The sequence below is a fragment of the Procambarus clarkii genome, chromosome 52 (assembly GCF_040958095.1).
Source record: "Procambarus clarkii isolate CNS0578487 chromosome 52, FALCON_Pclarkii_2.0, whole genome shotgun sequence".
NCBI classification, from domain to species: domain Eukaryota; kingdom Metazoa; phylum Arthropoda; class Malacostraca; order Decapoda; family Cambaridae; genus Procambarus; species Procambarus clarkii.
The window spans coordinates 33,861,484-33,888,044 of NC_091201.1; the positions used below are offsets into that span (position 1 = coordinate 33,861,484).

The window sequence follows — 26,561 nt, forward strand, 5'->3', positions numbered from 1 at the left end:
ATATGTCGCCTACGATTTTTTTTTCCCATGCTCGGGAACACAAATGAACATTTTTAGAAGACAAAAAAATTTAGATTTTTTTTTTCTTGCGCACAGGGGTGTAAAAGTCCTCAGGATCCATTAGCAGCTTAACTACTTAACTGCACCAACCGAGTATTCTCGGTTGGTGGGAAACTGTGCCAACCAAGAAAACTCTTTTTGATTTTTTCATACCCATTCTATGTGTGTGCGAGGCTGGTTATGCGTGAAATGAACTCTTAGGACCTCCAATAAGAGGCAGCCATCTTGGAAAAATTCCCAGAATGCCCTAGGGCTGCTAGCTGGGTTAGTACTGAGTAAGTAAACATGAGTGGCGCAGGCGCCTCTGGCTCCCAAACACCTGTCCGACGTGGTGTTGAAAGATCGCGCGCTGTCGGTGAAATTCAAACCTTATTGTTTGAAGAACATAAGGGTCATAATAATGGTGAAGCTAGGCACAATAAGGACCTAACACAAAGGTCAGATGCAAGTAATACAGCACCTATGAGGATGATACAGCGAGAGTATCCAGTTGTAGCTCTGAGCACCACCCTTTCCCACCTATGCTATCTCCAATTTATTTAGATGATACATAGATGAATCATTTTCTGCATTCAGTGATGATGCATCTGATACAAGTAGCACAGATGAACAGTGTTAGCGGCTTCCATGGTGGTGTTTTCCATAGATATTTTCAAGAATATCCGAATCTGATGGACTGACTGACGGACGGACACTCTTTGAGGCTGGCTGAATCTCTTCCTGTGTGGGACCTTACAAAGCGATCTTTTCACGACTACCTTACAAATTGATCCTTTCCTGTAATCTTTTCAAGACTATCTTACGTTTTACAAGCTTGGCTACATACCACCTACAGGTACTAATGCCAAGGGTGTACGTGAGTGCGTTATTTGCAAGCACACAGAAAGAAGAAATAGGAAGCAAAAATCTATCTGTACCTGGTGCAACGAGAGCGAAGTCGCGCTGTGTATCATGGACTACTTCGTTGATTATTACTCACTTCAGAAGTACTGAGTGTGTAATACGGTGTGTAACTGTGTAAATAGTGTGTGAATCTGTACATATTGTAATTTTAGTGAATGTTTAACAAGTAATATTGCGACAAACATTTTTTGTGGACACATTACTGCCACATGTATCACAATTCCATGGAACATCATGAACGTTCTACTGTATACATATTGTAAAGGACACAAATATGCATCATATAGGATAAAAAAACAAATAAAATCGCATTGGAAATACACAGAACAAATAATTGAAACTATACTTGTGGCAACACCCGGTGCTTGAATGGCCCGCGCGACCGTGTCTGGGCGTGTCACTCACGGGCAACCAGCCCCTGATGACGTCACAGCGCACTTTGTCCACATCCCCACAGCCAAACTAAGTGGAATTTGGTATTTATTTTTACATAGACATGTTCAGGGAAGGGAATTTATCATTTTACAAAGAAAAAAAAAATTGGGGGGGAACACTATTTCATGCGCACAGGGGGGAATTTCACAATAAACTCGGCGCAGCATGGTGGTTAAAGGTTAAGGATTAAGAAACTTTATGAAAGGGCACTTTTGTGGAGATAAGTCGAAGTGACAGATGCCACAAACCTCACCCTCAAAGAGTTCTGGAAAAATCATTTTAACATTTTGAGTGCTTTAAAAGTCATAGACAAAGCCTGGCAAGAAGTGACTAAGAACTATGATCTCTGGCTGGAGAAAATTGTGGCCTGAATGTGTTCCAGAATGAGACTTAAGGGGTTTGAGCCTGAACCTGAAGTGCCTCTTGTTGAGGAAATTGTTTCTCTGGGCCGGCAATTGGGCTTGGAGTTGGTTGGTGCTGATGTGGAGGAGTTGGTGGAGGAACACGGCGAAGAACTGACCAACGAAAAACTCCAAGCCCTTCACAAGGATCAGCAACAGGAGGCAGCTGAGGAAATTTCTTCAGGGAAGGAGGAGGCAGTACAGAATATACCTTCCATAATGCTTAAGTAGTGGTGTGCAGTATGGGAAGAAATGCAAAGTTTTGTTGAAACGACTCGCCCAAATCAAGCTGCAGTTATTCGTTGCCTTAACCTTTTAAATGACACTGTGATATGCCTCACTACACGCCAATGTTAAAACGTAGGGAAAAACAAGTTTCTATGGAAAGATTCTTAGTGACACAAACAAGCAATGAATCACAACCAGGTCCTAGTGGTATGTAGGCAAAACGTAGGAGAAAGTGTACCACAGAGAAGTCATCACTGCCTGATGTTATAATGGAAGGAGATTTCCCTTCCAAAACAGTAACACCTCTCCTCCTCTTCCCTCCCCCTCCTCACTGTCTTCCATATGCCGACAAGAGTCCTCAATAAAGGCAAGATATACATTCTGCTTACACATAGAAATGGAAAGTACTGTTTTTGTTCATATACATACAGTACTGTATTGTAGCTAGTATAAAAAGTGCTATTCGGTATAAAATGTTTTTTTAAGTTAATATTTTTGGGGGTGTGGAACGGATTAATTTAATTTACGTTATTTCCTATAGGAAAATTTGTTTCGAGTTACGAATTTTTGACTTACGACCCGTCTCTGGGAATGGATTAAATTCCTAAGTGGAGGCACCACTGTAGTAGTATGTATAAAATGTATTTTTAAGTTAATATTTTTGGGGGTGTGGAATGGATTAATTTAGTTTACATTATTTCTTATGGGAAAATTCGTTATGGAGGTACAATTGTATAACTATATACATCTACATGCACAATTATGAACCACTAAGCAGCTCTGGTGGGTATGGTAATGAAATTCCTGGACATCACACACTGCCAGCAGACGACTCAAAGTGTGTCAAGTTATACTATGCACATCGCTAATTTTAGGCACAATGTTGCTAAATGTTATTGGCATCCTGGTCAGTAAATATTGAATATGAATAATTTTATGTTTATTTTCTAAAGTAGTACAAGGTTATGTCATGATGCAAAGATGCACCAAACAATGGCGGTGTGCAGTGGCTGTCTGGGTGATCTCGTGAACATTGTAAACAGCATTGTGTTCCCTGATATCTGAACAATGTACATAGTCTTTATTACAGTCAGGATCTTCTATGATACTATAGCAAAACAATAGTTACTGTACATGTATATTTCATCAGTTTTAAGTGATGCTGTGCTCACAAGCATAACAGCAGTGCTGTTAGCTCCTGCTGCATACACCAGCCTTGGCTGCTCACTCAGTACTGAGTTCTTCACACCCAGGAAAGTGGTTCACAATTTTTTTTCAAAGTAGCATCTGTTTACTGAAGGCCTGAGGAAGCTGATGTGAGCTCTGTGTATCCGCAAGACTTTTAAATCTTCCACAGTACTCTAAATGATTTATATATGATATGCGCAATGCAGTCGGTCAGGCCAAAATCACACACAGTTTATATGATATGTACAGTCGAAGGAATAGTGTACGTATTTCAAATTTATCTATATTTATACACCTAGACCCTTGAGGCATACCAATAGGTTTGTACTGGAACTCACATGAGAGAACATACAGATGGTGAGTAACTACTGTACTGCACACACAGTGATATAGGGAAAGGGGTTGTGCACACCAGCAGATCAAGTTTGTTATCACTGCATATCAAAAGATTCAAAACTCCTGCGAGCACATGGGGCTCGCATCCTATTCCTCAGGACTCCAGTAAATAGATGCCATTTTGAAGAAAAGTTGACCATTCCTCCTGGCTGTGAGAGCCTCGGTACTGCCAGAATGACCAAGGCTAGCGCATGCAACGAAGCTCTCAGCACAGCTGTGTAAGTTGAGGCCACAGCACCACTTAATAATCATGAATAAAATAAATAACCGCAACTACTGGGTATTTTGCGATGATAGTCTCTGAGATGATCTTGACTAATAAAAATTATGTGCAAGATTCAGATATCAGTGAACACAATGCTAGTTATGATGTTCACAGCATAAAGAAGACATTCACAGCATAAAGCAGACATTCACAGCACATTGCTGAGGTTTGTGAATGTACTCATCATGCATCATGACCTCATTTTCCTTTAGAAAATATTATTTTAAAGAATGATTCATGTTAGGATTAAGGTATTTTGTAGGATTAAGTATTATATACGTTAGGTGCATAAGGTTTCGAGCAGATGCTCTTGTTTTATAAGCATTTGTAATAATAAATTGTAAGTCATGTAACCTATACACGGTGACATCATTGTTTGTTGCTGTAGTAAATGCCATGTAGAGTGCACGTTTGTTTCTCTTCCTGTTGAATTATAAGTGACAACAAGGATTAACCCCTGATGCAGAGAGCCCGGATACAAGATGAGGTGTCGAGCATAAGAAAGAGAGCAGAGACCATCGTGTGAACGGGCGGAAGAATTTAGACAACAGCGAGTTGTGTTCAACCCCGTGGCCATAACTGCCCCATCACTCATCCCAATGGAGCCGTTTGATGCTACCAAACCTGTGAAGGCCACAGGTCCGAAATCTCGGACCTATGGCCAAGCCTACTGGAAGCAAACTTTCAGTACCGTGGGATTAAGGAGGATGCAAACAAGAAAGTGGTGCTCTTAGTTTCACTGGGTACAACAGTATATAGTGTCCTTGGTAACGTGCGCACAGCAGAGCTACCACACACAAAACTGTCAGTAGTTTCAAAGCGTTACATGACAAAGAGTGCTGGGTAGACGGGACACCACGAGTGTCCTCATCCTGTGACTACACTTAGGTAATAATCACTTGGGTAATTACATGAAGACCTATGAAGACCTGATTACCCTGCTTAAATGTTATTATATAGTGAAACCTTCATATCACAGGAGTTTGATGGACTTCCAGAAGAGGACGAAAAAGCAGCAGGAATCCTTACAGGATTTATATGCGGAATTGAAGGCATTGGCTAACAAATGCAACTTTGGAGCACAGTTGGACTGCTGGCTGAGGGACCAGTTGTTCAAGGCCCAGGAACATTCACAAGGTAGCGAGCAGCCAGAACCCTGTTTGACCTCCAAAATCCCCGTGCCCGAATGTCAGCCCAAGACATGTTACCAAAGACGGTAGCAAGCGCAGCAAACTTACGAACATTATGGGCATGAGAATAAACCGCAGGCTGGCTGGTCCAAATAACCCTGTGGATGACATGGAAGACCCAAAGCGCGTCCCCGGTCACTGAAGTCGTGGCGTACAGGTAATGGCAGAGAGCCGCAACCGAACAACACATGATGCACCCTCGACCTAACCAACCAAGCATCAACAACCCAAGGGTCCCCTCCGGAAAGCAATAGTCTCATTCTTTGCCAGAAAAGAAGGAGACAGCTGCAAATGAACAAACCTACCACCAGGACCAAAAGAGCAGAAACTTCTGGGTCGGAGAAAAGCATGAAGCTCCCCAACCCGACCTCCAGAGGCCAATGCAACAAGAAAAGAGCTTTCGCCAAGCAATCCTGAACCGAAGGAGCCACCACTGAGGAGAAGTGAGAAAGGAGAGCACCCGGTCCACCGACAAAGATAGCTCAGGTGGCGCATGAGCAGGCTGGAGGTGAAACAACGCACGAGTAAACTTGTGGAGTGGTGCAGACATAACATCAACGCCGATTGCGAGCTGCAGCGGCTCCGCCAGCGCCGCACGATATGAGGCGACAGTATTCAGCATAAGATGACTGTCCTGGAACAACTACGAAAGGAAGGACAAGACAACCTTATCAGAGACAGGAGTAAACCTGCTAAAGCTGAACCCCCAGGACATGTACACTCACAGGGGGGCCTAGTGGAGGACCATCGAGATATAAATGGGTGTGACCAAAACCAAGGGGCAGACCCCCCACCAGGCAGGAAAACAAAAGAAAAAACCTCGCAAGAGGACAACATGCCCAGGCGGAACAGAGCTGGCCACTATGAGAGGTGAAAACTAGCTGCACAGTACTCTGTGCCCCAACCAGTGACAAAACTACCCCCTTCCCAGAGGCAAACAGTGGTGCATGAAACACCACAGCTGACTCCAAGGGCAGTCAATCACCAAGTAGGAAAAGGAATTGTGGAGGTAGACCCTAAGGTGACTTGTGGAAGGTGGCCCCAAGTCTCAAGGGCGGTACACTTACTGAGCACCTAGGGGAGGGGACCTTAGGTACATGCAGCCCAAGTACTTGTGAAATTACTCCTGGCTCATGCACCACCTAGTAGACAGTACCACACCACAAGGCACAGAACTGGAAAACACAGGAGCCTTAGGCGCACGACCTTGCCAGTTCACATCAGCCACAGAACTGGGGTTTTTGGATAGCCGGCACAGGGGTCTGGAGCTCCACCTTCCCCCTCCTAGGAGGGGGGGGGGATTTGTACAGATAGCGGCACGGTGATGTGGTGACATGCTCGTTTTCCATTTAGTGAGTTCAGTTCACTAGTTCAGCTTTCAGTAGTAATATTTTAACCAGAATAGCAGTTTGTTTTTGGGCACTTACCTCTCTGGGTGCCTGACCCAGTCAATGGCAAAAATAGAATAGTACTTCCAACCACACAGGGGTTTCTATAGGCCATTGCATCTCGTGCCTTTCTGAGGGGGCCAGGTTCTGGCTCGTGTTCCCCGGTAGGCCTAGAACTCCATGTGCATTGATGGATGCCAGAGTCTAATATATTCATATCAGCCCGGTTAGCTCCTGGAAGCCGATGGGACTCCCCCCAGAAAAATTAAGAGTGCCGAAGATATGTTGGAAAAATTTTCAGTGGATGCAGGTAAGCCAATGAATAGCATGGTGGCAAAAATTCACCTGAAAAGTGAGGCTTCACCTAAATTCTTCAAAGAAAGAACAGTTCTGTTCCATTACAAGCAACTGGTCCTGGAAAGGTGGAGCCTTGGAAAGGCATGTAGCAGAAGGCATTTTAGAGCCAATTACACATAGTGAGTGGGCAGCCTCAGCTGTACCAGTGTTGAAGGCAGACCGTATATCCATGAGAGACTGTGCAGATTTTAAAGAATTAAATAACCGAATCCATGGTGAAAATACCCATTATGCAAGATTGAGAGTCGTCGTCAGTGGTTTGCAAGGCGCATTTTTATCAAAGACTGACCTGAAAGGTGCCTACTTGCAGATTCCTGTAGATGAGTAGCCAGAAATTTTTAGTGATTAATACTCATAAGGGGTTAAGTACAAAAGACTTCCTTTTGGACTCTACTCGTCTCCAGCAATTTTTCAGAAATTCATGTTCCAGTTGTTACTAAACATTCAGGCTGTAGCTAGTTTTTTAGATGACATTATTGTATTCTGCAAGAGCACAATGTGAAGATTATTAAGGGTAAAACAGCATTAAGACCAATGCTATTGAATACCTGGGGTATCATATTTTAGGTAAGGGATTTACCTAAATGTTTACCTAAGGGCTTTACCTTAATGAGACCCAAGAGCCTCACAAAAATGTAACCACTGTTGTGGATGCCCCAGCCCCAACATCAGTGGGGAGAGTACAGTTTTCTGTAGGGATGGTAATATCCCAACAGTTTATGAAGTTTATGAAGAACTGTTCTACAAAATTAGCACCCTTGTATGAATTATTGAAAAAACCAGTGTTGAATGTATTGAAACTGCTTTTTCTAGGCGAAGCTCTGTAGGCTTTCTGAAGCTATCCAAACTTATTTTATCTAAAAATATCCCTACGGCTAAACCGGCCTTAATACGGGCAGGATACATGAGGGCCGTAGGCTTGGGAGGTGGACGAGCATAAAAGGTAAGAATGCAGGCACAAAAATCGGTGCTCAGAATAAAAAGAAAGAAAACAAACCAACGACCAAAGTCTGTGAACACAAGACCGAGGTAACAATATACAGAAGTACCACAGTGCCGTACACAAGACAAGACAGCCTGGTAACACAAGACCAGGAGACCAACATCCATAAGTACCCAGGGAAACAGACAGAGTCGAACACATTGAACATAAATAATGAAGACAATGTCAAGTGTCATTTTTAACTTGTCCTTGTATAGACCCATGGAAATTTCGCACAACAGGTGTGGTTTCCATAAGAAAGAATGGATATACTGTAAATCCAAACAACACAGACCCAGAGGGGTAACAAAGTTAATCCCAAAAATTCTAAAACTTCCTGAAGAACTGAAAGAATAAAGTTATACGGACATTTGCAGAAAAGACAGGATAGGAAAAGATGGATGAATCACTATGAGTAGTACACCCAGAATGGGACACCAGAGATAATCTAGTACCCAAAGGAACCACAGCGACATAAAAAAACCAGCGTTGAATGTAATGAAACGCCATTTTCATTTTCAAACGTCGCCTACCGGGGACCACGGACAGAACCGGGCCCCCTCAGAGAGGCAAGGGGAGCAATGGCCTATAGAAGCCCCCGTGGGGTTGGAAGCATTCTATGTCTGCCATCGACCGGAACAGGTACCCAGAAAGGTAAGCGCCTCAAAACAAACCCCTATTCTGGTTAAAATTGCTACCAAAAGCCGAACTAGTAGATAGAACTCCCCAACCGAAAACAAGCAAACTAGTGTGACGTCACACACCGCCGCGCCACTGTCTGCGCAGCTCCCCCCTCCCCGGGAGGGGGAAGGGGGAGCCCCAGACCCCCACGCCGGCTACCTACACCTCAGTTCTTGAGGCTGGATGTCAAAAACGCAAAAAATCGCCGACCGGAGGGAGGGAGGGATACCGGGGAGCCTCCGGGACTCACCCAGAAAATGGAGTTTCATTACATTCAATGCTGGTTTTCTGGGGGGAGCCCCGTCGGCTCCCCGGAGCTAACTACCCACAGACGGAAAAAGAGGGACTTGCCCGGGAGGCGGTCATCGCTCACTCAACTCGAAGCCGAGACAACTGGCTGCAACCGCCGACCCAAAGCAACACAGGCCCGACGGGGCCCAGCGACATTCACAAGGTAACGAGCAGCCAGGACCCTGTTCAACCGCCAAAATCCCCGCGCCCAAATATCAGACCAAGACATATTCCCAAAGACGGCAGCAAGAGCCGCGAACTTACAAACGTCATGGCACGGGGATAGACCGCAGGCTGGCTGGACTTAATAATCCAGCGGACGACCTGGGAGACCCGAACCCGCGAACAGGGAAGAAGGGAAACCAGATCAACCCACAGCACGTCCCCGGACACAGAAGCCGTGGCACGCAAATAACGGCGAAGCGCCGCAACCGGACACAAAACATGATGCACCCCCGGCCTGACCAACCAAGCATCAACCACCCATGGACCCCTCCGGAACGCAGCAGTCTCATTCTTCACCAGAAAAGAAGGAGACCTCTGCAAACGAACAAAACTATCACCACTCGCAAAGCACAGTGCAGTAGCGACACCGGAGCCAGAGCACACGACCATCGCCTATAGCATCAGCCTCAAGAACTGAGGTGTGGGTAGCCGGCATGGGGGTCTGGGGCTCCCCCTTCCCCCTCCCGGGGAGGGGGGAGCTGCGCAGACAGCGGCGCAGCGGTGTGTGACGTCACACTAGTTTGCTTGTTTTCGGTTGGGGAGTTCTATCTACTAGTTCGGCTTTTGGTAGCAATTTTAACCAGAATAGGGGTTTGTTTTGAGGCGCTCACCTTTCTGGGTGCCTGTTCCGGTCGATGGCAGACATAGAATGCTTCCAACCACACGGGGGTTTCTTTAGGCCATTGCTCCCCTTGCCTCTCTGAGGGGGCCCGGTTCTAGCTGTGGTCCCCGGTAGGCCTAAGAACTCCATACACATGACTGATGCCAAAGTCTGACATTAGCATATCAGCCTGGGATAGCTCCGGGGAGCCGATGGGGCTCCCCCCAGAAAAGAACATGTCCAGAGGCCGAGAAAGAAGGAAAGGGAATGCAGGCGGCAGTGATGAGGTGAAGGCAGGAAACGCAGCACTGCAGGAGCTCAAGAAGCTCAGAAATGTGTACCCCAGAAGGACAGGGTAGAGGCTGGCCTGAAGAGCTGAAACACAACCCCAGCAAGCACAACAAGAGGAGTACAACAAGACGAGTACAAACTCACCAAAACAACCGACAACACCTCAGCAGTGATGTGGAACGCACACTAATCCATGTACCTCCCCACCTCTTGCATAGCAGATATAACCCACACCAGGAATATGTCACAAAAAAATTGAAAGACAAGTTATCTTGAAGTTATCTTAAATTGATTTAGGGGCTTTAGTGTCCCTGCAGCCCGGTCCTCGACCAGGCCTCCACCCCCAGGAAGCAGCCCGTGACAGCTAACTAACTCCCAGGTACTTATTTACTGGTACCTGGGAGTACCAGTAAAACATAACTTGCATGGTGGTGTTTATGTCAGGGGTGGTGGTGCCAGTACAAGCAGCACGGGTGAATTTGCGAGGGAGGACTGTGATAATTTTGTACCACACGAACCACCGACTTTTTGGTGTTGCACCGACTTTCCCATGTGCATGTGAAGATATGAGTGCTACCAGGACAGATATGAGATATGAGATTCCAGGACAGAATTTTGTCATTGATCTTTTCCTAGATCTTTTAAAGACTATAACACATTGATAACGTACATTTAGCCACAATAACGTATTTTAGCTACGTTATTGTGACTCATCGCCTGCACATTGATCTTTTCCTATATCTTTTCAATCCCACCTTACACATTGATGTTTTCCTATATCTTCTCAAGATTACCTTACACTTTACAAGCTTGGCTACATAATATCTACAGGAACTAAGGCCCTAAGGCCAAGGGTGTACGTGAGTGTGTTGTTTGCAAACACACAGAACAAAGAAATGGGAACCTAAAATCTGTGTGTACCTGGTGCAGCGAGTGCAAAGTCACGCTGCGTACCCTGCACCGCTTTCTTTATCACTCATATCCAAAGTATTGAGTGTGTAATACAGCGTATGATTGTGTAAATGGTGTGTGAGTGTAGTGTAAATAAATTGAATATTGAACAAGTAATATTGCAACAATAAAAACTTTTGTGGACACATTAGTGACATGTATTACAGTTCCTTGAAACATTAGGAACGTTCTACTGTGTACATATTGTAAAGGACACAAATGTGCAACAGATACGATTAAAAAAAAAAAAAGTAAATAGGAAGCATTGAAAATGAATTGAAAAAATTAATAAAAATATATTTGGGCAACTCGTGAGGCTGGAATCACCCGCATGACCGCCTCTGGGAGCTTCCTGCACATGCGAACACGTATCGGTGAAGTCACATTGCATCTTCACGGGGTCGCCACAGCCAAAGTAAGTTGTTTTTTTATATTTATTTTTTCATGTACATGTTCCGGGAAGGGATTTTAACACTTAACAAAGAAATTTTTTGGATGGGAACACTATTTTCCGTGCACCACCAGAATGTCACAATAAACGTGGCGCAGCATGGAGGGTTAAAAAGGGGGATGCAGTATATGCAAGGAATTTTGGAATGGATAAGCCTTGGGTACAAGGAAAAATTATAAAAGTTATGAATTATGAAAAAAATTATGAATTTCACCGTGCAAGTGCAGAGTTTTGTGAATATTAATTGGAAAAGACATGCAGATCAACTCATGCAAAGGTTCATGGGGAATTGTGAAGACCCTTCAGGTGGGGATGGGGCAAGTGATACCCAACCTAATAATGAAGGGGTAGCACCTGCAGGTGACAGGGAGGCAGAGCAAGGGTCAACAGAGGGAAATGTAGATACAGCTAACCCTATGGACTCTGCAGTTAGTAATTCAGAAGAAGGTTCCCCAGAGGTAACAGGCCTGGACCCCCAGTTGAGAAAATCAGGAAGAGTCATACGACTGCCTGATAGACTTAACCTGTAGGGGTAGAGTTTAAGTAAAAGGGGAGGCATGTTAGGTTTAAGGTATTTTGTAGGATTAAATACTACATAGGTTAGGTGCATAATGTTTCAAGCAGATGCTCTTTTGTTTTATAAGCATTGTAAATAGTAAGTCATGTAACCTATACCCGTTACGTCATTCTGTTGAATTATAACTATTCATATTCATAATTTAGCGAGAGGAATCTGATAATAGTGAAATATGTAGTATACTTCTGGGTATTTTGCTTCATAAGATGAAGTCGTCTGCTTGAGTCAGCTGGTTGTAGGGTGTAGCTTTATACTGTGCTAAGATTTCATTAACCCACATACCAGAATTACAGTGCTTCATTATGGTTTATAAAATATATAGATAGATGTACATAATATGTATATACAGTGTAATAACAGAAAAACACTTCCACAAAGAAATCACAATGGAGTGATACATATCACCGAGAAAATCAGCTGGAGCTCTCGGGTGACTCAAACCCCCGACCATCAGACGGTCTGCTGGTCGTGGGTTCCAGTCAGCTTAGAGCTCCAGTTGATTTTCTCATGGAAATATATACATCACATTGGGGCGTATGGTGTTACCCAACTGGATTCCTGGGGGGTTATACGTAAAGATGGAATGGTTTCAGGAGAGGCCTCCACACTTCCTGTCAATTCAGTAGAATCCCAGATTGTATAAATTATACCAGGTCAGGGTAGTACAGTGGTGAAGGTTGTGGCTGGTAGTGCATTGCTTATGGTTTGAGTCACCTAAGAGCTCCAGTTGATTTTCTCAGTAAAAAGACTTATTGATCTAAGAATATAATGTGTGTTACTAGATATGAGCTCCATGTTTATGAGCATAGCAATATTCCACACATTTAAGTACTGAAATTCCTTAAATTACATACTATTGAATAAAATTACTGCAACATACTGGATAAAAAATCTTTTGAAGTCATTGAAATATTTATGTAAAAATATATCTGCAGCAGCCCCTTGCCACACTAAGCTGCCCATGGGTGCTGACATTGGATTGTGGTTAGATTATAAACACTCAACAGAACAGCTTGACTGACAATATTAATATTAACCCATGACCAGTGCTAATTATATATATACGATTTTGGTCTACCTGCACTGGGCACATTGTATAGATTGTATACTTTTTAAAGGACTGCATAAAATTTAAAAGTCCCACGGCTAGAAGTTCAACTCAGCTTCCTGATGGCTCAAGTAAACAGACACCATTTAAAAAGAAAAATTGTGCGTACCATTCATGGGAATAAAGGTCTCGGTTTGATATTTATACTGTATATAACGTGTATAGTGTAATAACACCACAAATAGTACACTGGGAGAAGCCATTTTGGCGAGTGAGGTGGCGTCATCAGCTGGCTGGTTTGTGAGTTGTCATACAGTGTATTGTGGCCACTATACTATTTGGACACCATACCAGCTTAATGGTACAGTTATGGTGAACAAAACATGTAGATATATATAATGTGTGTATAAAGTGTAATAACAGCAAAAACAGCATGCTGGGAGAAGGAATCTTGGCAGTGAGTTGGCGTCGTCAGCTGTGTGTGGCAGCCGATATTATTATTTCGACTTACCATACCAGCTTAGTGGTTTGTTATGGTGAACAAAACATGCGGATACTTATACTGTATATGAGATGTGTATATAGTGCAATGACAGCAAAAATATTCTTTTGTTGTTTTATTAACATAATAATTGAATCACTGATATGTACACCATACTTTTGAGTATAACGATGGTTCACACATTTTATTATATTATTATTGCAACATACATTATATCAAATAATATAACTGCAAAAAAAAAAAAAAGAGATAAAAAAATCAGACATTGAAATAATTAGGTAATATCATCTTTGTGGCAACTCCCACCTGATGGCTCAGCTGGAGGAGACCAGCCCCAGACGTGTACTCTCTCAGTGCCAGTATCTTGCCACACATCCTCGCCTTAATGCTGCCAAAATGTGTCGCCTACAATTTTTTTTGTTATTTTTTCCGTGATCAGGGGAACAATTTAACAATCAGAGAACATTTTAACAATCTTAAAATGAATAAAATGTTGATTTTTTTTCTTGCACACAGCAGTGTGGTTGACTATTAATAGCTGCGCCACCCAGGGGTTAAAGCAAATCCATTTTGATTTATTTGGCTACCCTTGCCAATAAACGCACAGGACTTAACTTGTCACCATCCACAACTCGTCCTGGTAGTCAATGTTCCTAACTCTGAATCATCACTGCAACACTCCACACCTGGTTAGTTTCCTACACTGCACTCGCACATTACAGACCTGATTTGTCACCAGAATCACATTGGGTCCCCACATTTGCTTGGCTGGTTATCATTGCTGTTGCTGGTGGAGGAGGATGCCTTGACAGGACTGCGGTTTCCACAAGACTATGTATCTGCTGGTCACAGCTTTCACCATCACACCCAGCATTACCAAGGATGTCATAATCAGATTAAATTGAAATCTCTTTCATGACCAAACCACAGATAAGAAAACGAAGAAACGACAACGTTTCAGTCCGTCCTGAATAATTATCAAGTTGAGTGATAGAAGCGAGGAAAGAACAGGCAAATAAATATGGTAAGAGTGAGATGAGAGGTGAGAATTAGGTAAGAGACAAGGTAAGAATAAGAAAAGGGGTAAGAAAAGGAGAAATGGGCAACCTCTTTTTCCTACCTCTTCTTCTCTCTCGTCACATAACTTGATAATGGTCCAGGATGAACCGAAACGTCATCATTTCTTCGTTTTCTGGTGTGGCTTAGTCGTTATATCTTCAGCGACGTTATTGTGATTCATAGTCAGAAATCTTGTGGCTTCGAAGAACTTTGGATCACACGTCACCATGTCGCCCTTTGTGACCTCTTAGCAGCATCATTAGATTGAGCAGGCTAAAACTGTTTTGTTCTTTTGCACCTCGCCTCAATGTGTGACCGTTAACTACTCAAATGTACCAACACTCCTTTCAACCATCAGTTGTTAAATGATGTAGTGTTTGATTCACTAGCTAATGCTTACTCCTAACTTGTGGATTACAACACGGAACCCTGGCCCATAGTCAGTGACACACAAAGCTAGGGCATATGCAATGTGGGTGATAAAACACAATCATGAAGGGGACAAGAAAGAATAACAAAGTAATGGCCCTCAACAAAACTAATATTCCAGGGGTAGCCATCACCTCGTAGATTTAGCACGAAGTTGAGGATGGGCAAAATCAGAAAGCTTGTGCTTCTCAAGCTTCGATCAAGCAAGTGACAGGATTGGCTGATGGAGACACCTGGTAACCTGGGCTGCCATTTGATCCCAGTCAAGTGCATCAGAGTTTTGGTGTTTATATTGCTTCAATGTAAACATGTTTTGATGCCCTTATACTTTTTTATTTTTTGACTGATCTCTGATCCCCAGATTCATCTTGCCTTGCAGAGAGAACCAGCCTCTGTTCCTGACTTCCAGTAGGCTCTAGTGGGTCTCAGAGGTCTGGTACATTTCCATAAGGATTAGCTAGACCAGTGCTTAGCTAATGTAACTATTCAGGAGGGCCCTTCCAGAAATAAATTCTTCAAATACCTACTCCAACCCCTTAAAATGCGGCAATAACAAATTTTAAAATACAGTGGAACCTCGGTTGACGAATGCCCCTCTTTACGAATTTTTCGGTTTAAGCGCTCAATGTCTTCGTAAAATTTCATTCTGTATTCAAGGTTTGCCTCAGTTCTCGAGTTTGTTGATACACACATGGGTAGGCGCAGGCTCAGTTTACCAGTGTTTCCTGCCTAGTGATGAATTTGAATTTTTTGTGAAGAATTCCACTGTTTTAGTGCATTTTTGGTTTCTGAACATAAAAGACCTCATTATATATGCCATAGATTTCTGAAAGCGTTTCAGAGGCTATCATTTGTGCAAAAGCAAGGCTATTCCATGAAGATCTTTTAAAGAAAACCCCTGAAATGAGTGATGCAGATATGAAAACATTTTAGGCAAGAAAGGGGATGGTTTGAGAAATTTAGAAAAAGAATTGGTGTTCATAGTGTGAGGCATGGAGAAAAACAAGTATCTGTAGTCAGATTCTAAGTAAGACAAGCAAGCAGTGAGCCGCAAGCAGTGAGCCACAAGCAGTGAGCCAGAACAAAGTTCTAGTGGTATGCCTGCAAAATGTAAGAGAGAGTACCCCAGAAATGTCATCACTGCCTGATGTTATAATGGAAGGGGACTCCCCTTCCAAGCACAAACAATGCTCCTCTTCACAGTCTTCCTACACCAGCAAGAGTCCTCAATAAAGTTAAGATATACAGTAGTACAAAATATGAGTAGTATTCTGTATAAAATGTCTTTTAAGTTATATTTTTGGGGTGTGGAATGGATTAATTCAATTTACATTATTTCTTATGGGAAAATTTGTTTCAGGTTTCAAATTTTCGGTTGACAAACCATCTCTGGGAACGGATTAAATTTGTAAATGATGATACAGTACCACTGTACAGTATATTCTTTCCTAATAGAATGCTTAATTTGGATCCAAAATGTACAGAAATGTGGAAAAAAATAATGATCTATATTGTAGCCAGTTTTGTGCACTGAACAAGCTAACAGTATGGCAGTGTGTGGTGAAACAGCATAAACTACAACATAAACTCTCAATGCCAGAGTTTTCTGTCAGCAAAATACATTGCCAGAGCCAGACAAACTCGGTATTAACCTTGGATGTCTAGACAATCTTATGTTAGTATATTTTGATAGCAGTCTTTCTTGTAAACATATGTTGTTGAATATGACCGAAAAGGTAAGATTAATAATTCTAACATGAATTTTCTCAATATTTCTTATGTTTTTCTTCACTGTCGGTGGTAATGGAAATATCAATTCTCCAAAATTCATTTTTATTAATGGTCTGACGCCTAGAAGCGTTTCGTATGGGCTTCTTACATTCTCAAAGACTTCTTTACACTTAATACTACACTTGATACACTGTGTATGAAACATTTGGCATAACTCTTGCTTTTTATTGGTTTTGGGTGAGGTGGGTGGGTATTGGGTGAGGTGGGTACATGAGAATGGAAGTAAATGCAGAGGGCCTATTGGCCCATACGGTGCCTTGAAGTGGGTAGAATATAGTTGTACATTAATTGGCTGTTGATTGCTGGTATTGAATTTTTGATGTGTAGTGCCTTGCTGATGTCGAGCTGCCTGCTATCACTGTACCTATCGATGATTTCTGTGTTGTTTGTTAAGATTTCTCTGGATGGTCTGGTTGTGAGAAGAGATTATACAGTATGTTCCTTGATGGAGCCCTGTTGTTTATGCATTGTTAGTCGCCTCTAACAATATTCGCCTTATATTCGTGTTAGAGTTATTAATCTTATCTTTTCGGTCATATTCAACAATCGTATGTATAAATAGATGTACACTATGTATGTACTAATGAAAGTAGCTAATATATATAACAATAAGAACTAAGGAAACTACAGATGGCCTATTGGCCTATACAAGACAGCTCTTATTTATATGAATGATATAAATAGGAGCTGCCTCCTATTTACATCTTCTAAAACTCATTCCTATATGGGCTAAATGGCCCATCTAGGAATGACCCATATTGGCAGTTCCTATTTATACAAAAGATATAAATAGGAGCTGCATTATATGAGCTAATAGGCATTCTGTAGTTCCTCTACTGTTATGTTTAAATATTGACTGACTAACCCGGTATACTTCATGGTATACTGTAGAGGTGTGAAAACCATATGAACGTAATGAACATATCATTTAACTATAGCGGAATGTTATACTACGACGATTATAGTAACATTCCACAAAGAAATCACATTAACATGATGTATCATTTAGAAAATCAGTAGAAGCCACGACGAGAACTCGAACCTGCACACTGGGTACCCTCAAGCACATGCCCTATACAACTTGGCCATGACAGGGTTAAAGCAATGCAACCTGGAATTCAACTGAATACACGAGGGGTCCTGAGGCTTCCACTGAACCCCAATCACAGTTTGTGATGATAACCACATGTGCATAGTAAGCTAACATGAAATGTTCGCAGGATTTTTGTGTCAAGGTAAACTTCAGTACATCCATAAACACACGTTATTTCCATATTAACATCATTCATGTAAAACACAGACAATAACATTTTAAATAAACTCATGATAATTGCTTTACCCTGTGAAACAATGTCTGATGATAACTGCACTTTAAAGGTCAAACATAAATAACATTCCTATCTGCAACAAAAGATTACAAATACTTAAGAAGTACTTAAGACTCTTGACACCTCACCTACAACCTCCCCACATAAGACATTTGAAAGCAGCAGCCCAGCCAAAACTCAACATCCTTAAAGACCTCAACAGCACCTGTTGGGCAAACTTCACACACCCATTTCATAATTACAAAAACTTTTTGTAACTGAGAAAAGAAGAGTTACAATTTAGGTATAAAACCAGTATTGAATGTAATGAAATGCTATTTTCTGGGTGAGACCCGGAGGCTTCCCGGAGCTTACTAGGCTGATATGCTAATGTCAGACTTTGGCATCAGTCATGTGTATGTTCAGTGGGCCTATCGAGGACCACGAGCCAGAGCCTGGCCCTCTCAGAGAGACATCAAGAGCAATGGAGCAATCAAAACATGCAAAAAAAATGCCGACCAGAGGGAGGGAGGGATGCTGGGGAGCCTCTAGGTCTCACCCAAAAAATAGCATTTTAATATATTCAACCCTGGTTTTCTGGGGGGAGCCCCTGAAGCTCCCCGGAGCTAACTACCCACAGAGGGAAGTAGAGGGACATACCTAGGAGGCGGTTGCTGCTCACTCCTCAACTCGAAGTCGAGACAACTAGCTGCAACCACCGACCCAAAGCGACACAGGCTCGACTAGGCCCAGGAACGTTCATGAGATAACGAGCAGCCAGGATCTTGTTCGACCGCCCAAATCCCTGCGCCCGAATATCAGCCCAGGACATGTTGCCAAAGACGGCAGCAAGAGCAGCGAACTTGCGAACGTCATGGGCACGAGGATAGACTGCAGACTGACTAGCCTTAATAACCCCGTGGACGACCAGGAAGACCCGCACCCGCGAACAGGGAAGGGAAACTGGATCAACCCAAAGCGCGTCCCCGGACATAGAAGCCGTGGCGCACAAAGAACGGCGGAGGGCCGCACCCGGACACAAAACACGATGCACCCCCGGCCCGACTAACCAAGTATCAACAACCGAAAGACCCCTCCAGAAAGCAGCTGTCTCATTCTTTGCCAGAAAAGAAGGAGACAGCTGAAGATGAACAAACCTATCACCACAACCAAAGGAGCAGAAAACCCCTGCGCCGGAAGAGAGCATGAAGCACTCCGACCCGACCCCCAGAGGCCAATGCCAACAGAAAAAGAGGCTCCGAGAAACAACCCTGAATTGAAGGGGCCACAACAAACCGTAGAGAAGATGGAAAAGAGAGCACCCTGCCCAACGACCAATACTGCTCAGGCGGCGCATGAGCAGGCCGGAGGAAAACAATGCATGAGATAGCTTGCGAAACGGCACAGACGTAACATCAATACCGAAAGCAAGCTGAAGCGGCTCCGCCAGCGCTACACGACACGAGGCGACAGTATGGGGCAAGATGACGGCCCCGAACCCCCACAAGAGAAGGTCAAGACCACGCCAACAAACGCAGCTACCTATGAAGGGACAGAAAGAAAAGGAAGGACCACCAAAAAAACCCACACTGCCACCAAGAAGCAGCATGCAGGTGGGACACCATCAACAAAGCCACCCGATCACCAACACAAGGTGAGAGACTCAAGGCAGAACTGAACCAGCCCCGCCATGGGCCAATCGAGCCTAGGAAGAGGCGGAGACGCAGGAAGATCTCGGGTGCGATTACGGAGCCAGCAGAGCCGGAAACCCAAGCCGGCAAAGGAAGAGATGCCGGCAGAAGAAGTCTGCCTTACAGAAAAACATCCCGACGCCAGTGAGCCCGCCAGGAGATCGGAAACGACGGGTTCGACGCGAGACTCTAGAGAAGGGACACCGCGAGACTGTGAAAATGCCAACAGGCAGGGTAAGCCAGGAAAACAGGAACCCAAACCTTGCAATAGGAGAGCCAAAAGGCATAAAGAAAACACACAACAATGTGTAGGATAAAAAGAGAAGATGGAAAACACAAGAAAAGACCAGAAGAACAGCCCCTGCACCAACAGCCAGGAAAAAGAGTGCAGAAGGAAGAAGAAGAATGAAGAAGGCAAGGCACAAACGGGAATGAAAGGGACACGACCAACAACATACAGAACCGCTGGTCATGTCCCAACAAGCCATGCCAACAACACACAGTCGTTCGACACGTCCCAACACAAGACTAAATGGAAAAAAGGGTGCAAAGGTATGCCACCAGACCAGTACCCGAACCAAGGAGTACGAGCTATGAGGAAATGATCACCACATTCAAGATTTTCAAAGGACGTGATAGGGCAGAGAAAGACTGACTACGGGACCCCAGGGGGCACACGCACCAGGGGACACCAATGGAACGAGAGCCCAAATGAGCCACAAATACGTTGGATAGAAGTATTGCAGTGTCAGAGTAGGAGACAAACGGAATGCATGAGGAAGCGGTGTGGTGGAGGACAACACCACACACAGCCGCAAGCGTAGATATGATAGAACCCAGCAGGCTCAGGAACCTGCGCACATTAGCAATTGGCAGGTGAAAAGCGGGACCAAAAAGCCTGTGCTCAACTCCCGCAGACACCACTAGGCAAGTACAACTAGGTATGTACAGAGAATCCAACGTATAAGGAAGGGATAAGCCATGCACTGCAAGACGGGCAAGGAATCAGTGATACCGACAAGACCACGAAACACGGGGCCATGACCCCCCTTGCAACAATAACCCAGACGAACAAGGAAGGCCCCAGAAAAAAGCACAGAAGGGCCAAACAAAACAACACAACCAATTCCTAACACGCATCCACAGTAAGAAAACTGCAGCAAAACGTCACCACATAACATCCTGACACAGGAACATTTACCCCATAACATACTCCCCACCACTGTACCTCATAACCTGGTGGAGGTGGGGCCCCCTTGCTAGACTCAAGCATGGGCTGGACATGCATAAGAGTGGGACTGGATGGGCATAATAGGAGCCGCCATGTATGGCCCAATAGGTCTGCTGCAGTCACCTGTGTTCCGAAGTCCATATATTCGTATCCAAAAACCACGAACCAGCGCCTGGCCGAAAGAGACGCCAGACCCCATAAACTCCCCTGCAGAACTTAGGCACAAACGTGTCACGACATAACGTAGCCGAGAAGATGCCGGGAGCACCGCCAGTGGAAGACGGCAAAGCCACACACGCAGGAGAAGAGTAGGGTAAAGGCGAAGGAGGCGCCCCACACCCATACGCAGGGAAAACCCTGCGTCCTCCCCATAGCAACAATCCAGAACACCCCCAGTAGCAACGGAGCACGGACTGGAGAAGTGAGAGGAGCGAGAGGCGAAGCACCTGAGAGAAATGGATGCAGAACACCAGCACACATGCACACCGCCCATATCAAAACAAACTACCACGGCCTATGCGCAGTCACAGGGATGCCAGATTTGGTTCGCTAGAAGTCGCGAGCTGAAGAAACCAAAATCACGAATGTGACCATAAAATATTGTTGGTAACAATTGAGTCCCTTTTCAGAGTACACAGGTCAGCTGTGAACAGCAGGCGAAAACAGCAGTAAGTAGCGAAACATACATAGCATAGTTCTTCATGCAGGCTACACAAGTAGCCCAATCGGGCTACAAGGAGCCCAATCTGGCAACCCTGCAGTGCAGGACAGGAGGTCTGAACTGCACAACCCACTCAGCAGGAAGGCGCCAACAAGGAATATGGAAGAAAATGAGCAGTGCCGAGACAGAGCACGGAGAGAAGATACAATTACGAAGAACGAAACAGGACCGAAACCTGAGAAGAAACACAAAGAAGGACCAACAGGCCCTATAAAGGACTGGAGGGAAGCCACACTGGAAGACGACAGACGTTCCAATAATATGGGAAGAAGCAAAAACCTTCCCGAACCTTCGAAAACCTATAGAAGCAAGCGTAAAGCATAAAGGCACAGTCGCACCCGAGACCAAAAGTCATGCAGAACCCTGAGAAGAGGGGAACATGATGGCGAAGGTCCATCCCAAGAAAAGTGGAAAAACGGAGAAAAATACCCACCGACAGGACGGAACCGACGGATCCAGGGGACAAGGAACTGAACCCGGGGAGGGGCCGACGCCCAACAACTCATACGGAAAGGAAGGAAGAAAAAACCCACTCCTTGTAACCACAAGCTTGCCCAGAGGGTAGAAAAACCCCAGCGGGATCCAACGGGGGCGTGAGGCCCCCCAAGTCAGCCCCTCACCAGCCCCGGGAACCCACACATCAGGCCCCGGGGTTGACCCCTCCCCCCAAAGCCCCAACTTCACAAGAAAAAGCCGGGGCAGCCGGAAAAGCACGCCCACTGGCAGACTCGTGCAACACGGCTGGAGGAACAAGCTCGAATGCCTCCGTCGCTACCCCGGAAGGGGAAATCCGCGAGACTGCCTGAGTCTCAAGACAATCGAAGCCCCACCCCGACCCCGAACCCACAAACAGTAAGGATCCAGATGTAGGGAGGAAGGGGGCACCAGACTAGACCACAACAGGGGAATCTATCTTGAGGTTATCTTGAGATGATCTCGGGGCTTTAGTGTCCCCGCGGCCCGGTCCTCCACCCCCAGAAAGCAGCCCGTGACAGCTGACTAACTCCCAGGTACCTATTTACTGCTAGGTAACAGGGGCATTCAGGGTGAAAGAAACTTTGCCCATTTGTTTTTGCCTCGTGCGAGAATCAAACCCGCGCCACAGAATTACGAGTCCTGCGCGCTATCCACCAGGCTACAAGGGCCCCCGAGGGAAAGACAAGGGGACACAGAAGGAAACAAAACCAAAGCAACCAACACCCCCAAGCCCCGTCACACCAATCAAAAACATGGCAGCTTCAGGGCTTCTGGGAAGCAAACAACCTAGCGCGTTGCCACCACCGAAACTCAATGTGCAACGCCCATGCTGCCTGCACCCACATAAGTCAGCAGAAGACTGGGTAATCAAGCTATAAACAAGCAACAAAACTCGCTGGGCTCCGGGTCGAAGGTGCCACCGATCCCACAGGCAGCAGACGAAGGCAAAAACAATGAGAGTCACCCTGAGACATGGGGATAGAGCAACCCTTGAACTCGCACAAAGCGAAGGGGATGGGGGAACTCCGGGGTCACATCCATTGGACCCGCACGTCCCCGTGGAGTTTCCCAGGGTCCTGAAACGGAACTCACGCTCAGGGAAGCCCAGGCAGGGTACTGCTAACCGGCGCCCAAGTATACCAAACAACTTTCTAAGAACTGAATCCCCAAGACGTGTACACTCACGAGGACCAAGGTGGGGGAACCACTGGAATAGAGAAGAGTACTCAGTACACGGGGGTCAAGAACCAAGGCAGACCCCACCCCCCAAGGCAGACAAACAAAAAGAAAAAGAAAACCCTGCAAGAGGACAACATACCCAGGCGGAACAGAGCCAGCCGCTATGATTGGTGAAAACAAGCTGCGCAGTAATCTGCGCCCCTACCAGTGCAAACTGCCCCCTACCCTAAGGCAAACAAGGAAGACAGAACACTCTAGCACACAAAGGGCAGCCACAAACCAAGCAGTAAACGGCCTAGCAGAAGCAGAACCCAAGGAACTTGTGGAAGGTGGCCCCAAGCCCCAAGGGCAGTACTTACAGGGCACCTAGGGAAGGAAACCCTAGGCGCATGCAGCCCGAGTACTGGAGAATCACTCCCGGGTCATGCACCACCTAGAAGACAATCACCACACACTAGGTACAGTGCTGAAACAACCACTGGAACCAGAGCACATGACCTCAGCCTCTAGTATCAGCCTTGGAACTGAAGGGTGGATAGCCGGCACGAGGGGTCTGGGGCTCCCCCTTCCCCCTCTCGGGGAGGGGGGAGCTGCGCAGACAGCAACGTGTGACATCATGCTTGTTTGGTCGATTCTTTTAGGGGCATTCTATCCACTTGTTTGGCCATTGGTAGCAATATTAACAAACTCCTATTCAAACTCACCAGAATAGGAGTTTGTTTTAGAATGCTTACCTTTCTGGGTGCCTGACCCGGTCGATGGCAGACATAGAATGCTTCCAACCACACAGGGGTTTCTATAGGCCATTGCTTCCCATGCCTCTCTGAGGGGGCCAGGTTCTGGCTCATGGTCCCCGGTAGGCCCACAGAACTCCATACATATGACTGATGTCAAAGTCTGACATTAGCATATCAGCCTAGTAAGCTCCAGGGAGCCGCAAGGACTCCCCCAGAAAAATCTAATAATTTTATATACAAGGCCTTCTCTGCTATTATCTTCAACACCCAAAACATCACATATAATAAGTGAAAATGAAAATTTAACTATTAAAAAGTAAAGTAATTACCAAGCAAATCTCCAAGACAAGGCATATAACAAGATGTACAGTTCCAGTCTTCATGCCTCTTTTTTTTTTTATCACTATGTAATGGTATAGTTTGATTCGTTATTTAGATGACAATTTAAAAATAAGAAAAACATCTGAAATAAATCAAAACAACTTCATACTTTCTTAACAAAGCACTCAAAAGTCAAGCTACTCTGATGCTGCTTCTAACTTTTTCATACATTGAACACAATGACAATAGTTTTGTTGAAATAATTACGAGATATTAACAATTGAACCTTTAACTATTCATTCATACTTTTTGATGCCTTATGGAAACTCCCATCCCTAAGGCAAGCCACTTGCAGAATCTTAACCTAATTTAAATGCCTTCAAGTGTTAATAACTTTTGAAGCACCAAGTGAAAAGTCTGGCCAAGAATTTTACATACTGGGTTAGTTACCTCAAGAGTGAAGTCTTGTTTGGTCGAGGACCGGGCCACGGGGATGCTAAGCCCCAAAATCATCGTAAGGTAATCGCAAGGTAAGGTTGCTTGCACCGAGAGATAAAACTCATCAACAATGAAGACTGTCCTAGGTCAGTACATTTATGTGTGAAAGTAGATGGGAAGAACCATGTGAGGAAACATAAAAAGAGACAAAGAATGCAAAAGTATTTACTGCTGTACAAGATGGAGACAATGGAGCAGTCCACCCTCAAGAACTTCAGTTTAAGTGTATCCAAAGACAAGACTCATCAATGAGGTATGGGAACCCCTTATAATTTCTATAGTATTTTCATTGGCAACTTAGGTGAACCAACCTAATTACCAGGATTACATTAACTATAACATTAATGTAATATAATGTTAAAATTAAAACTACAAATACTGTACCTATATTCATAAAATCTTTTATAATTTATTGTCAAACAGCATCAATATCAGTAAAAAAATGAAAAAATCAAAGATTCCAAATGTAGAAGAGAGCAAGAGTGAAATTACTATGCTTCTCTCAAATACTGTACAGTATACTAATACCTATATTATAAAAAAAACTGGCCTTATAACATACCAATTCTGTGTAATTTCTGCATAATTTCCAAAAACAATAATTTCCTTCATAAAGAAAAAATCATTAATACTCAAGTAGTGGTAAGTTGTCTCTGTTCATACACGTCTCCAGAGGTCCCAACACCACACTTTTCCTGTGGTGTTGTTTCCCACACTGAGAGTTTTCAAAACCCTATCTGCAAGACTAACACTTTAAACACTCTCTTAAACATTCCATTCAAAATTTGTAACTTTACAGTGCACATAGCTAAACCCTTACTAGTGTACTAGCAACAAATAATACTTACGTGCGAGTGGTTTTACTGTTTTCCCGCATTGAGAATTTTCTTCTAGACTTTGGCCGACCATTGGAATCTAAACCCGTTCTCACAATTTCCTCTGCAACATGAATAATACAATAGTTCAATTCTTCAATTTTATTGAACAATTAGTTCAATAAAAAATAATACAATTGTTCAATAAAATAATACAATAGTTCAATTCTTCAATTTTATTGAACAATTAGTTCAATAAAATTTATAGTGCAAAACATTTAGCCTGTTACATATACCAAACTGTCTTATCTTAATCTATGACTCTTGGCAACTAAAGTGTGATGGAATTTAAAAACATTTAAGCAACTATGAAAGTTTGAGTAGTATTAATTCAATTGTATGACTGGGAAGGCAAGGCCAAACCAAAGTTCAGGTTTTCACAAAGTATTTTATCTTATAAAATTGAGATCTTAGTAGGTCTTACTCCATGTTCTGACTGGATAATTAACTGATATGCAGCAGCAAAGATAACATCCTGCTATAAATTACTGTTGCGGAAGTAGTAGTATTTAACAATTAAGGAATAAAGTCATTGTAAGAGTGGGGGAAGATCAAGTCTCGCTCAAGTACACTGTTTGAATTTTGATTTTTATCTTATAAATATATTCATAATAAATGTTTGAAACATTTGTGCAACTCTGTTCAAGTTGAAATTGCCACTGTATCACTTTATAAGAGTCGAAAATTGACTGAAACATCGTCACTTCGTTTATTTTGAGGTTTGTGGGTTGGGCATTTCTCTACCTCTCCCCCTTCTGTTTTTTCTCTTTCATTCTATCTCCTTACCCTCCCACTGTGTCTACCCATCTCCCTCCCATGCTCTCTCACTTTCAT

General features: G+C 44.0%; 1 protein-coding gene across 6 annotated transcripts in view; it reads right to left on the reverse strand.

Moving 5' to 3' along the window:
* Positions 1 to 26,561, reverse strand: part of gek (serine/threonine-protein kinase gek) — a 494,332-nt gene that overhangs the window by 79,647 nt on the left and 388,124 nt on the right. For 5 of the 6 annotated variants that reach the window (XM_069304649.1, XM_069304648.1, XM_069304646.1 and 2 more), the window contains one exon: positions 25,701 to 25,791. In XM_069304649.1, the coding sequence (XP_069160750.1) occupies positions 25,701 to 25,791 (91 nt within the window). Of the gene's footprint in view, positions 1 to 11,531; positions 11,809 to 25,700; positions 25,792 to 26,561 lie in introns of those variants that run through there. The other variant, XM_069304650.1, reaches the window with a different exon arrangement.